Source organism: Manacus candei, unplaced genomic scaffold (genome assembly GCF_025592945.1).
Source record: "Manacus candei isolate 608988 ecotype Guabito, Panama unplaced genomic scaffold, ASM2559294v1 h1tg000037l, whole genome shotgun sequence".
Taxonomy (NCBI): Eukaryota; Metazoa; Chordata; class Aves; order Passeriformes; family Pipridae; genus Manacus; species Manacus candei.
Window position 1 is genome coordinate 13,125,032 of NW_026138085.1, and position 14,111 is coordinate 13,139,142.

The following is a 14,111-nucleotide window of genomic DNA, read 5'->3' on the forward strand; positions in this document are numbered from 1 at the left end:
ATATTTGGTCAGAGGACCAGCTGTGCAAATGTGAGGAGCTGTGCCAGCTGCAGGGACATGGAGGGACCTGGTCCAGGCACCGGTCAGGGTTTGCTGCCTCTCAGGTCGTGTTGCTGGGCTTAGAAGCACCAAAAGGGAGAATATGAGGCTTTGTCTGGTGGCTTTACCCTGGATGCTGAGCAATTCTTCTGTGTGGGGGGCTTGGCTCCAGCTGGGAAGGGTCTGCAGGCGTGTGGAAGGGCTGGGCTGGGGTGTGGGAGGGTGATGCTCTGCCCACAGAGCTGCTGCCAGCCCCACATCCAGCACACAGCTCACCCAGTGGGGCTCCCCATCACCTTGAACTGGTAACACTATTGCAGATCAGGCTGAGATGGAGATTCAGTGTCATTTGTCACAACAGCTGATGTGACAGGGAGGAGCAGGGCTGTCCTTGCCAGGGCAGATGCAGGACCAAAGCAGGCAGGGTCTGCTGGCTGGCTCAGCATCCGTGTCCGGGCTGGCTGCCAGGGGAAATCTCCCCGTTGTGCAACATGCTGGAGCTCTCCAAGGAAGCTCCTGGCTCTTGAGACATCTTTGAGCTAGGCTGGACGAGTGACTGCCTTGAATTAAGAGAGGCTGGGGGGGTGCCTGCAGGCCCTGAGTACTTTTTCCGTCCCTAGACCTTGTGATGCATTAATCACCCTCAGAGCAGCTGTGCAGACAGCTTAAATCGTACTGACCCCGAAACTCCAGACTTGTCATTCCTTCCTCCTCCTCCTCACTACCAGCCACTCCCTCCTCCTGCCTCCCGTCAGATGATTTCAGTGGGGCTGGTTTGAGGGTCCCATGGCACCCCATTTCCTGGGATCGAGAGTGCCTTCACTGTACCCCTTGCTGCTTTTCACCTTCTTATCATTTCTTGGAGGAGCACCCTGAAGGTGTTTGTGTGCTGCTGGGACCCTGCCAGCTGTCCCTGAACCTTCAGAGTAGGGTCACTTCCAACAAATTCACTATTTATTCACCCTTCAGCCCTTGGAAAAGCTCCCTGAGCTGAGTTAACCCTGCTGTTTCTTCTCCAGACCCAGGGCCAGCACTGATTTCACTGAGCCAGCTGCCCTGGCGGGCATGGAAGATCCCCTCCCTGTGCCAGCATGTGCCCATGTCCCTGCTGCCACCTCCTGCCCTCCTTTCAAGTGTCTGAGCTTTGGCCACTGACAGCAGCTTAAACTCAGGATGACTCTCCCAGCCTGTGCCTCCTCATCCTAAGGGCGTGAGCTGGATGCGACCCACCACAGGGCTGCAGATGCTGCTGGAGCAGCAAATCCACACACCCAGGAGGTGCTTGGCTCTGCTCTTGCTCCTCCAGGGTGGCTCCAGCCCTGCTACTCATAGGTGGGCTCCAGCTCCACTGCTGTGGCCACACATCCCTTCTGCTGCCCTCTCTGCACCTCCCTCCTGCTCATCCTCTGGCCCCAAGGAAGACACAGTTTATCAGCGATCTGTGCTGCCTTAAACACACTTTCTCTGGCACGTCTGAGGCCTGACATCTTCAATTTCCTCTTTCATCTGTAATATTCACCCAAATGGACTATTATTTATTATTTGGAAAGAGCTCTGATTACAGTCCCTGGCGATAACTCTGTCTCTGTTCAGGGTGTGCACGGAGCCATGTGTGTGGCCATGCACACAGGACCCAGGAGGTGGAGGGTCCCCCACCTCTACTTACCCTCAGTCAGGTCCAGGATTTTCTGGGAGGAGGGTATTGTTCAAAACTAGAGATGTTGGGGGAGAAGAGGGAAGCGAGTGATGGGAAGGAGGGAGGGAAAGGGAGAGGAGAAGCGGGTGGAAGAAATGAGTGATAAACCCCTGAGGATTAATCAAACCTCACTGAAGGGCTCAACCCAGCCCTGCTGTGCTCCATGGAGTGAGCAGAGGTTCCTGCCAGCAGGGAGAGGCACAGAACACAGCTATCCATCCTGCCTCCTGCTCTTGTCCCCTGCACCACTCCCCGTGCTCCTGCAAACCCCTGAGCCCTGGCTGAAATAGGCTCTGTCCCATTGCCTGTCATTGTCCTCATCCCCTCTGCCTGTGCATTAAGCCAGGTGGGAGAAGCCTACCCTCCCTTTGCTATTCCTGGGAGTCATCCCTGTCCCTGGGACTGGGGAGCTTTGTGATCCCTCCTCCCCACTCCTCCACAGTACCTGGGGTCCTATGGGGCAGGCAGGCATGGGGCAGGGGAGACACTTGGGGCACAGGGGGCTGGAGGATCAGGGGAAGGGCAGGGAGTGTAGGGAGAGCCTGAGGGGGGAACCAGAGGAGGGGATCCAGGAGGGAGACTTGGAGGGGACCTGGAGCTGTCTGTCTCAACTGCTCTTTTCAGCCAGTTCTGAGGTTCCCCCCAGATACCCCAGTGAGCCCCCGCCACAGTCCTGCAGGTGGGGTGGGTGGGTGGGCTGGAGGGCTCTTGGGGTGCCCTGTTTGCTGGAACCCCTCAGGTCCTCATGGGGGCTGTGCAAACAGCCACAGGGCTCAGCTCTGGCTGTACCAAGGGTGGGTGAAGGTGAGAGGGTTTGTGCTACCAATCTCCCTTCTTGGGCCAAGTCCTGCCCCGGGGAATGATGCTTCCAGATGTGGGAGCTTCCTGATGCCTGATGAATGCTGGCCCTGAGGAAAGAATTGCACAGGGGAATTGCTCATCTCTCCCAAAAGCTGCCCTGAAGCATCAGGGCACTGGCCCCTTGTCCCAGAACCCCAAGCTCAGATCAGTACCCCTGCACTGGCAGAAGTCTCTGGTCCCCACCAAACCTTGCCCCTGGCTGGCTGTGACCATGGCTCCTCCCTGCCTCAGTTTCCCCTCTTGGAAAATGGGTGCAGCAGCACCCACCCCTCTCTGGAGTGCTCTGCAAGCACCTGGTTTTATTAACACTGGGAGTGTTCAAATAGGTTTTTGCAGATCCCCCCTGTTCAGGATTTATTTAGATGGTGATCTTGTCAGCATGGGCAGCTGGCCCCAGCAATCCCTCCCAGAGACCCGGTCCTTCCCTCTGCCCTCCCAGTCTGGGTGTTGCAGGGGCTTTGGCTGAGCATCCCACCGAGAGTCCTGACCCGTGTGTCACACGACTCGGGACAAGTAGGGAGGGAAGCATCCGTGGCTCAAGGAATGCCACGCTCAGGACCCTGCATGCTCTGGGGCTTCCCAGATTTTTCCTTGAGCTGCTGAGCTGGGAGGGGCCGAGCCGGCAGCTCCCCATAAACCTGGCGGCTTAGACCATGTCCCGGGCAGATGTTGGGACTCTGCCTTGGAGCGGAGGTTGGGAAAAGGAGAGGGCGGCTCTTGCCCGGAGAGTGAGGAGGAGAACTCGGCACCCCTGGGCTTGAACTTTAGCACCCTCTTCCGCAGGAGTTTAAAGAAAAGGATCATCGTATCCCGAGTGAGCTGTCCGGATAGCCGGGCAGGATCAGGGCTGGAGAGAGGGAAAGCCAGCGGCTTTCTCTGACAAGGATTTTATGGAGCTCTTCATAAAGAAATAACAGCGGGGAGAAAACCCCAGGAAGCCAGGAAGTGTTTCCAGCGCTCGGGACGCTGGTGAGCAGCTCCGGGCCGCCGCCAGTCCCTGCGAGGAGCCCGTCCTGCCGTGCAGATGTGTTTGATTGGAGCAGCGCGGGGGTTATTTTCTTTTGACTGAAGGCAACCCAGCCCCGGCGGATTAAGCTCTTTGTGTGCACGCGAGTGTGCCTTTATGGAAGCTGCTCCCGCAAAACCAGCCGTGGGGGTTGCCGGGACCATCCCCTAGGTCGGGGGGCTCTTCTGGAGGAGGGGGGGACCTCCTGTTTCCGTGACTCTGAGGAGATGCTGGGACAGTAACTCCCTTGGCAGGCAGCACGGTGTGCTCCGGGATGGCCGTCTACGCCCTCACGGGCTTCTCGCTCGTCAGCCTGCTCAGCTTTGGCTACTTATCCTGGGACTGGATGAAGCCCAGTTTGGTGGCTGATGTGGCCACGGACCCCATGGAGAAATCTCTGCCTCCTGCCTTTGCCAGGCCACCCCACATCATCTTCATCCTGACTGATGACCAGGGCTACCACGATGTCGGGTATCACGGCTCGGATATCCAGACGCCAACGCTGGACAGGCTGGCAGCGGAGGGCGTGAAGCTGGAGAACTACTACATCCAGCCCATCTGCACCCCGTCCCGGAGCCAGCTGATAACCGGCAGGTAAGCCAGTGCCCACTCACACCCCACTCCTGTCCCTGTTTCGGTCCCTTCTGTAGCCCCGAGGGGTTTAACCCCAGCTTGCAGCTCGACCGATGCCCTGGTGCGTTGGCAGGTGATGGAGATCCTCCAGTGGATCTGGATTTCTCTGGAAGGCTTCCTGTGTGAACAGTTGATTTTCATACAGGAAAAATAGTGGCACATGGCAAGGCCAAAAATGTGGATGCTGTTGGGTAATGGATGTCACTTTGGGAGAGGGTAGTTCCTGGCCTGAGGTGCTTCAGTGCCAGGCAAGGAGCTGTGTCCCCAGGTAGTCCCATGCAGCTGTCACACAGGCCCTTGGGGATTTGCTGTGGGGTCAAAGGATCATTTTTCCCTGCATCTGTGAATCCCTTGGTCCGTGCTTTCCCTGCGTGCATGTTCAGTGCTGCACTGGCCAGGGCAGGATGGATGCTGCTCCATCACTCTCTCCTGTAGCAGCACAGTCAGGTTTTATCGTGGGGCTTCTATGATAAGTGGGGCTTTCTCTGGAGCAATGCTGGGTGGTCAGCACTCACTGCAGGAGGCAGATCCCACCAGATCATCTCCTGCTGAGGAGTGGGCCCCAGGGAGGTGCCCATGGATGTGGTCACCTACTGCCAGGGGGTGGTGGAGCCCACTGTGGTCCAGGCAGAAGCCTCTCTTCTCTCTTGATGGCTCTTGAGTGGTCCCAGGCATCTCTGGGGTGTGCAAAGCAGGAGAGGGCAGGGATGATGGGGGTATCCAGGTGGGACACTGCAAACCCACTTGCTTGTGCTGCCCAGCCCTGACACAGCCCAGACACTTCCCCAGGCTGGCAGCTCCCTGTCTCTGGCTGGAGTTTGCTTCGTGGGGCTTGGGTGACACAAAGATCTGGATGTATTTTGGTCTTCAGTACATATAAAGTGCCATCACATCCCCACCCAGCACTGCCTGCCCATCATCATTGACTCCTCTTGGCTCTTCCTGGCAGGTACCAGATCCACACAGGGCTGCAGCACTCCATCATCCGCCCTCGGCAGCCCAACTGCCTGCCCCTCGACCAGGTCACCCTGCCACAGAAGCTGCAGGAAGCGGGCTACTCCACACACATGGTGGGCAAGTGGCACCTTGGCTTCTACAAGAAGGAGTGCCTGCCCACCCGCCGGGGCTTCGACACCTTCCTGGGGTCCCTGACAGGCAACGTGGACTATTACACCTACGACAACTGCGACGGGCCGGGCGTCTGTGGCTACGACCTGCACGAAGGGGAGGACGTGGCTTGGGACCAGAGCGGGAAGTACTCCACCTTCCTCTATGCCCAGCGTGTCAGCAAGATCCTGGCATCCCACAGCCCTAAGGAGCCCATCTTCATCTACGTGGCCTTCCAGGCAGTGCACACGCCCCTGCAGTCGCCCAAGGAGTACATCTACCGCTACCGCTCCATGGGCAACGTCGCTCGCCGCAAGTACGCTGCCATGGTGACCTGCATGGACGAGGCGGTGAAGAACATCACCTGGGCCCTCAAGAAGTATGGTTATTACGACAACAGCGTGATCGTGTTCTCCACTGACAACGGTGGGCAGACCTTCTCCGGGGGAAGCAACTGGCCACTACGGGGCCGCAAAGGGACATACTGGGAAGGGGGAGTCCGTGGCATCGGGTTTGTCCACAGTCCCCTGATCAAGCGCAAGCGTCGGACAAGCTGGGCACTGGTTCACATCACAGACTGGTACCCGACTCTGGTCAGCCTGGCCAGGGGCAACCTGAGCAATGTGGCAGGCTTGGATGGCTATGATGTCTGGCCTGCCATCAGTGAGGGCAAGGAGTCACCACGTACTGAAATCCTGCACAACATCGACCCCTTGTACAACCATGCCAAGTATGGCTCCTTGGAGGATGGCTTTGGCATCTGGAACACAGCTGTGCAAGCCTCCATCCGGGTTGGGGAGTGGAAGCTCCTCACTGGTGACCCGGGGTACAGTGACTGGATCCCCCCACAGACCCTGACCAACTTCCCAGGGAGCTGGTGGAACCTGGAGCGTCTCACTGACGGCCTGAGGAAGTCTGTGTGGCTCTTCAACATCACTGCTGACCCCTACGAGCGCTACGACCTCTCAGAGCAGCGCCCAGATGTGGTCAGGACCCTCCTGACGAGGTTGGTGCAGTACAACCGGACAGCCATCCCGGTGCGGTACCCTGCGGAGAACCCCCGGGCTCACCCGGACTTCAATGGTGGTGCCTGGGGACCTTGGGCCAGCGAGGATGACGGGGAGGAGTGGGAAGGCAGTCGGGAGCCCCTGAAGAGTAGGAACAAGAAGAAGAAGTGCAAGATCTGCAAGCTGCGCTCTTTCTTCCGCAAGCTGAACACCAGGCTCATGTCCAACCGCATCTGATGGGAGACTCCCCCAGCATCGACCCATCCTGGCCAGGGTGGAACTCTGGACTGCACTGCCATGGGGTGGGAGTGAGGGAGAAGAGCATGTGGGAAGGTGGCCAGTGCTCTCTTGCTCTCCCTTGCTCCAGGATTCATCGCAAAACACTTCTCCTCTCTGGCTGGAGGGGTGGCTGCAGGGAGGTGGTCTCGGTGGGCAAGGAAGGGTGATGTGGTCTCTGCCCTGGTGCTTGGTGGTGGTGTATGACTGTGCTGAGCTGGGCTGGCCCGTGCACACCCCCTCCCAAAGGGAGAGACCCTTTCCTCAAGGACTCCACAGCCAATCATAAGCTTTAAGTGCTGGCCATTGCAAGAGCAGGAGGAAGCACGGGAAGCCCTGCCTGCAGGTTGATCCTTGCCATTTCCCTGTATTTACATGCTCCTGGCTTTCAGCCTTCTGCCAGGCAGCTGCTGCCTTTGCTCTTGCTCTGGGAACTCAAGGGCCTCCCCCAAACCCAAGACCACAGCACTTCCCTATTACACTTCTTTGTAGAAGGATGGATTCCTGACCATGGATATCAGACCTGAGACTGATGTGGCTGGACTCAGTCATGCTGCTACAGGGACCTCACCTGGGGCTATGGTTTCCCCTCTCCACTGGCTTTGGGGGCCGGGACCAGCCCCGGTGAGGAGCTGTGGCCCATGGAAACATAGTTGGATACACTCAGAGCTCTCTCTGGCCCCACATTTGGGAGGCAGATTTGCCCCGGGCTCTGATGAGCTCCACACTGGTCACCCAGCAGACACTTTCACCCATAATTTGTCCAGACCCCCATGTGTATGGCACCCATCTTCCTCTCCATGCCTCTTACTCATCCAACCGGCAAACCGTCCCGACTGCCCCTTCCCAGTGCTGGTGCTGTCCCTGTCCCCACATCCCACTGCTGAAACTGGGGCAGAAGGAAGTTCTGAAGGAGGTCTCTGCAGAGGTTGCTGTAGCTGCTCTGTAGCTGCAGGACCTCGAAGCCACGGTGGAGGACAGGGGCGATGGGGACGTCTCCTGCCTGCCAGCACCGCGCCGCATCCCCTCGCCGCAGATGGGCACCGCTCTTCCAGCAGCGCACGCGTGGGGAGGAAAACACCTTCCCATCATCCGCTGCCGTGGGGAACCCATCCGACTGCCGGGGCCCAGGCAGCTCCAGACCCAGCGCCGGGCCCCTGCGCCTTCGGCGGGGTGCGAGCACACGTATGTGCGCTCGCAGGAGAGCTGGCGAGGATGAAAGGGGGCAAATCGCTTCAAAAGCATTTTGGATGCATGGTGCATTTCCATTTACACAATGTGTTTTACATTTCTCCCCACAGGTTTCTCTTGGTGCAGCGTGTGTAGGCGAAGGCCCTGCTGTGAATTTTGAAAATAGTTATTTTTGTCTCTGGAAAATGAGGCCCGTTAGGACTTGTCAGCTCTTGGATGAGCAGTGTGGGCTTTCTTTTTTTTTTTTTCTTTTCCCCCCTCTCTCTCTCCCTTGCAAAATAACATTCATTTAAAATCTGTCATTGAAAGATGTGACAATTGGCAGCGTGAACGCTGAATACCTTTCAGTGCGCTTTCAAGCCCTGTGTGTGAGAGAGGGATGAGGATGGGAAGAGAATGCAATGACACGTTTGTATTTTTTTTTTTCTTACTCTTAGCTGGATTATTTGGGGGAATTGGGATTTTCTATAGAAACAAAGAAAAAAACCCCCAGCTGACAGCAAGGCAGAAGAGAGGAGGCCTCTTCTTGTAGAGCTGGGAAGGAGTTTGAAAAGCCAAAGTGTGGTGGTGTGTGTGGCAGTCCCTGCTGCTCCACGTACATCCATCACTGTGCTGTCCCGTCAGCACATCCCAAGAACACTTTTCAGAGGGGGACTCAGCTCCTCCATCAGCCCCATCTCCATCCCTGCTTCCTTAGCATGTTGCTCCAAGGGGATTGGTCCCCATGGCATCACCTGGGCAGAGGTGAGCCCTGGGAGGATGCTCCACATCCTCAAACTACCTCAAGTGGCCAGCCTGGTCCCTCGGGATGTGCACCACCAGCGTATCCACCGACAGTGGGGCTGCGGCACTGGCTGCCATTTGGCAGAGCCAACCGGTTGCTGAAAATAAAGCAACAATTTGCTGAAGAAGAGGAGGCTGCTGCAGACAGAGCTGGAGCCAGAGGAGGGCAGGGGGTGATGCTGCAGGGGGCTCAGGAATAAATCATGGCAAAGGGGGAGCTGGTGCTGAAGGGAGCAGGAGAGCAGGGCTGGACGTGGGGTGGCGACAAGGCTCGGGAAACGGCTTTCATTTCCATATTTATATAAATGCATCCAAGTTTAATCCTCCTTTTGTTTTTTTTTTTTTCTTCAAAAATGGAAATTTCCATGAAAACATGTTTGATTTTTCTCCCTTCACTTTTACTAATATCCCCACGAGAAGGTTCGTCTGGCCTTGCTTCCTTTCCAGTTTCGGATGTGCTGGGCTGGTGCCGGGCTCGCAGTCAGCCTGGACATAGCAGTGGATCTGCCGTCATCTGTATTTTAATTAAAAAAAGTTGGGTTCTGAATCTTTTTAAGAAGAAACAGTTGAAGGAAAATCTTAGTCCCTGAAAACAAAGAGGAGGAGTAGGCAGGAGCATCTCTGGGTGTTCGCGGAGTGCGAAGCCTCGAGCCTGAGGACAGCAGTTGTCCTTCTCCGATTCCAGCTGTGCTGTGTCTGAACACTGGGCTGGGAACGGACACATGGCTGCTGCTGCAGGGGCTCCTCATCCCAGCAATGCTCTTTAATGGTCTCTCTGGGGAAAAATGCGGCGATGTGCCACAATCCCGTGTTTTTGCACAGTTGAAGTCCCTTGGGAGTGTGTGTGTGCTCTGGCTGCTGAGGGGTTAATGCAGCTGGAGAGATGCTCAGTGGTGGAGCTCCCTGCACCCGGGAGACGTGTCTGCATAGACAGGCTGAGGCTCCCCTCCTTCCCAACCTCCATTCAAAGTGCTGGGCAAGCCCCTGGCTGCTCCAGACCCCATTAGGAACTGGGTGTAGGATGGGGGCCTGTGGAGGGATGGGGCAGGGGGATGCATCTGGGGCTCCAATGACAGGATGGACTGGCTGCCTCCACCCTGCTGGCTGGAGGGAGTGGGATGGGGATGGGCTAGGAATGGATGGGCTGGAGATGGGGAGGAGGATGGGAGGAGGATAAGAGGAGGATGGGGATGAGGATGTGGGTGGGATGGAGTTGGGATGGGATAGAGATAGGAGTGGAGATAGGATGTGAGTGGAATGAGGATGGGATGGGTCAGACAGGACTGGAGGTACCTCAGAGCCCCCCCTGAGAGAGGGAAGGCAATAAGCCCGGCAGCAGGACAGGGGATGGATATCTCAGCAAACTGCCACAGTGGGAGGTGGCAGAGCACCCAGAGCACTTCATGCTGGGAAGAGGGTGTTCTGGACCAAAGGCACTCTTGTCCTTTCTCCTTCCAGAGATCCAAGGACATGTGGTTTTTGGAGGTTTTTCCCCACCCAGAACCAGCACACGAAGGCCCCAGGGAGCCACATGGCACCTGCTGAGTGTCCCCAAGTATCACAGCCATGTCCACAGGAGGGTCTTTGCCCATGGACCCTGCTGTCAAGGAGAGGGTGGCACTGAGAAATCCTGTCTCAGCCAAAACCAGCTTCCTGTGGTTGCAGGAGCAAGTGCTGGGGCCCACAGGGACAGGGCACATTTGCAAACACAACCCTAAATGTAAATCAGTTCTTACCACGGTATTTATAATCTTATCTAAAAATAACCCCAAATTCAGCTTCCCAGAGGACAGCAACTGAGCATCCCCCAGACCCCAGCTTGCATGTGAAACTGTCCCAGTAATTTTGGGATGTCTGCAATACGTAATTCGCAGCCCTGCTGGTTCTGCTGCAAGCCCCATCCCCTGGGAGCAGAGGGGACCTGCTGCACCCCCCCCGGACACACTGGCCCTCCCTGAGCTGCCATTCCAGTGCATTTGGTGTTTTGCATCAGATCTCAGGTGCCCACCCTGGGGCAGCCCCAGGCTGGGATGTAGAAACTAAATCTCTGCAGGTAGAGCTGGAGCAAAGGTGGGGAGAGCAGCCCAGTGATGGAGAGGATCACTGGGGATGAAGGTCTCCATCAGGTGGCCAGACCCGAGCACGGCAGCAGGAGAGCAGCTTGGCTCTCAAAGCCCTGCAGGAGCAAACCTTGGGATGGCTGGAAACAGAGATATCTTAAGTGTATCCTGAGGACTCTTGGAGAGGGCTGGGACTACTCCCCTATACCGGGGAGCCCCCAGCCCAGAAGGAGAAGGTCCCACTCAGAGCTCCTGCTCCCCTTGGATTGTCTCCAGGCACCCAAGAGCAGAGCCATGCAGCAGTTCCTGCTTGAGAAAACATCATCAGTGAAGCAGAGCATGTTCGGCACCCAGAAGTCTGACATCCCCTTACCCTCAGAGGGAAAAATGTCAAGGAAAAGCAAAAAAAAAAAAAAAAACTGGATAGAGAGGATGGAGGGAGAAAACTTTCCTGAAGAGCTGTGTCTCTGCCAGGCAGGAGAATCCTGGGGAGGGAGGCAGGGTCCTCACAGGGGGCTTTGCCATCACCCCCTGCCTGGGTGAGGGGTTTGTGCCATGGGGATCAGGGGTGCAGTGGGGGTCCTGGGGGGAAGGAAGGGACAGATCCCTCCTCCTGGCTACAGGAGCACGCAGTCACGCGTGTGGGGTTGAACACGTGTGCCAGCGTGGGGGTGGGCACGGGAGGGGGGGCAGGTCACATTGCAGAGCCCACGGGGACACGAACATTAGCACAGGCAGGAGTGGGGTGGGGGCACAGAGCTGCTCACGGGCATCCATGGGGTCTCCGGAGTGGGGGGGCTCTTCCTCTTGCCCTTCAGCTCTGAGGGGCTGCTGGAGGCTGCTGCTGGAGGAGGAGAGCACTCCCACAAGCATCGGGACACACCGGCCCCCACAGCAGCACCCACCTCCCGACACAGCCCTGGGGGTGGTGAATGAAACCCCCTTTTGAGTGGGAATGAGATGGGAAGGAGTTGTGCAGGGGCTGGGAGGTGTTTTGGGGACCATCATATCCCCAGGGCACAGAGGGCACAAATGCATTGCCCTCACCCCAAGTGAGGGTGCCTGGTGTGTTCTGTCGATGCCAGGGCATGGCCAAGGTGGGTCTGGAGGCCATCAACCCTTGGGGACCGTGGCCCCATCCCTGTGCCTGTCCATTGCTGGGAATCACGTCCCTGCCCTGCCACTAGGGATGCAGGATCTCTTCTGGCTGGACCAGACGGGAGCAGGAGGCTGGATGCAGGAATGCAAGGTGGGGATGAAGGTGGGTAATGGTGCAATTAATGGAAAAGCCATTAGACCTTTCTCCTCCTCCCCCTCCTCTTCCTCACTCCACCACTTGCTGTCCTCCTCCACTTCCACCTCCTTTCTTCTCTCCCTCTCTGCTCCTCCTTCTCTCTCCCCTCTCAAAGATTTCTCCCTATTTTTGTCTGGTTAGAACCTTTTCTTTTCCTTTTAACCCTTCCATGGCAGCCCGAAAGGGAATTCAATCCATCTCAGCTGCCAAAGGCAATGCCCTCCCAGCTGGCACAGAGCCCCTTCTCCTGGCGCTTCGGGGGCCCTGCTGCTGCAAAATCATCCAAAAACAGGACAAAAGCTCAGTAGAAAGCTCTTCTGGGGGGGTGGTCAGCAGGTGGAAAGTGCAAGGCATGGTGTAAATGGAGGAGGGGGTGCAGGATCCTCAGTGGATGATGGTGGGGGCTCCAGGAAACCCCTTCCCTGAGGTTTGGACCTCACAACTCTACTTTTATTATGCTTTTTGTGCTTTCTTATGTTCGGCGTGGCAGACAGGCCACACAGCAGCAAAAAGTCGGAGGAGGAGGAGGCCAGATCTTCCTCCTATTCCCATTCTAAAATCCCCTCCATCTGCCCCAGCTTGGGCTCCATAGGAATATAGCACCCCAGAACACAGCCTTTTTGCTCCCCTCTAGTTGTGCTTCAGGCCAGACCACTCACCCCACTGTGTGGGGGACCCTCAGGACCTGCTCCCCAGGAAGCCCAGAGCCCATAGGGAGACCCAGTGGGCAAAGGTGGGGAGCAGGGAGCAGCCAGTTCTCCCCTGCAGTGTGATAAGGGGCAGCCCCTCTGGGGACCCTGGCTGAAGGTGGGACAGTGTGGGCACCTGGGGACCTGCCATGGTTTCTCCAGCTTCTCCTGACACACTTCTGTTCCATCTGCTCCCTCCTGCTGCAGCATGTCCCCATCCCACAGCACCCCAGAACCCCAAGGAATGCTGCTGTGGGCACCAGCAGGGCCTGTATTTTTTTATGGGGGGGGGGGGTGGAGTAAGCTGTTGCCAGGGTGACAGCATCCTCCTGCAACATGGAAACCACGGTTTCCATGGAAACCCTTTTTGCCCCAATTATTTTACCACTGCCACATCCTTTAATTTGCCTTTAATAGTTGTATTTTAGACATTCCCTCCCCTCTGCAGCAGGTGGGTGACCCCCGGGCAGCCCCCGGGCTGGGTCCCCAGCAGGGCCATGGTCCCCATGGAGGGTGGCGGGTTTGGGAAGCAGTTGCCCCGGCAACAGAAACAGGGCGTTTCTGGCAGCGGTGGTCACCATGGGGACGGGGATGCTGACGAAGGCTTGTGAAGCTGAGAAGACAAATTGCCCTCATCATTATCTCTGGGCTTGTCAATCAAACATATTCCCTTATTTACCTCGGCGAGGAGAGAGCCCCGGGAGCACACAGAGAGGGAGGGAGCGAGAGGAGAACTGCTTGCCCCAAACTCTGCACTGAGGAGGGAGCATTTCCAGCCCCTCGGGATGGCCACCATCACCTGCAATCGCTTCACGGAGGAGTACCAGCTCTTTGAGGAACTGGGCAAGTAAGTTGGAGACGGGGCTGGAATGCTTGGAGCAGGGCTGTTCCCTGGCTGGGAAAGACCCTCAGCAGTGCTGGGAACTGCTGGAGATGGGGGAAACGAGATGAGCATGGAGAGATGTAGTGGGGATCGGTGGGAGGACTCGGGTGAGGATGGGGGCTGCCAGCCCCAGATCTGCATCTCTGTCCCTCCCCGAGTTCAGGGGCTGCTGATGGGTGTTTGGCTGGGGGCACGGGGCACCCAGAAGTCTGGAGCTGCCTGGGAAGGGGGAAACTGTCTCTTTTATGGAAAAGCTGCTCCCAGAAAAGGGTGCTGCTGGTTCCCTCGGGAAGTTCCCCAGCCGGGAGGAGGGATGGGACAGCCGAGGAGGAAAGCCTTACATTTACAAATACATTGGGCGCCCCTTACATTTCTTTAGGGAATTTCTCTGTATGGATTTACCAGGGTTACTAGTGATGCAGGAGACCCAGCCTGCATGGTAGCCCCCAGAGAATCCTGGCAGGTCTTGGACAGACCCAGGATGTCCCTCACCCCTGCCCCTGTCCCACTGCGGGTGAGCCACAGCCCTGCCTGACCCTCCTGCTGGGGAGGGCTCAGCTCTCAGGTCCGGGTGTCACCGCGTGTG

At 57.2% G+C, this 14,111-nt stretch overlaps 2 protein-coding genes across 5 annotated transcripts in view; both read left to right on the plus strand.

Moving 5' to 3' along the window:
* Positions 1-3,439: 3,439 nt before the first annotated feature.
* ARSI (arylsulfatase family member I) lies at positions 3,440-7,718 on the plus strand. The gene is made up of 2 exons (XM_051793867.1): positions 3,440-4,196; positions 5,185-7,718. The coding sequence occupies exons 1-2, from the start codon at positions 3,877-3,879 to the stop codon at positions 6,584-6,586; spliced, it is 1,722 nt and encodes a 573-aa protein (XP_051649827.1). The 5' UTR covers positions 3,440-3,876; the 3' UTR covers positions 6,587-7,718.
* Positions 7,719-13,203: 5,485 nt separating this feature from the next.
* The window catches only part of CAMK2A (calcium/calmodulin dependent protein kinase II alpha), a 34,825-nt gene continuing 33,917 nt past the window's right edge, over positions 13,204-14,111 (plus strand). For 2 of the 4 annotated variants that reach the window (XM_051793878.1, XM_051793881.1), the window contains exon 1: positions 13,205-13,489. In XM_051793878.1, the coding sequence (XP_051649838.1) occupies positions 13,428-13,489 (62 nt within the window). In that variant the 5' untranslated portion in view covers positions 13,205-13,427. Of the gene's footprint in view, positions 13,490-14,111 lie in introns of all 4 variants that reach the window. The other 2 variants (XM_051793879.1, XM_051793880.1) reach the window with 2 other exon arrangements.

Excerpts from the sequence above, each read along its gene's own strand:
- ARSI (XM_051793867.1), top strand. The coding sequence starts at position 3,877 with ATGGCCGTCTACGCCCTCACGGGCTTCTCGCTCGTCAGCCTGCTCAGC. Across the intron at positions 4,197-5,184 it reads AGCCAGCTGATAACCGGCAG|GTACCAGATCCACACAGGGC; the intron begins GTAAGCCAGTGC and ends TCTTCCTGGCAG.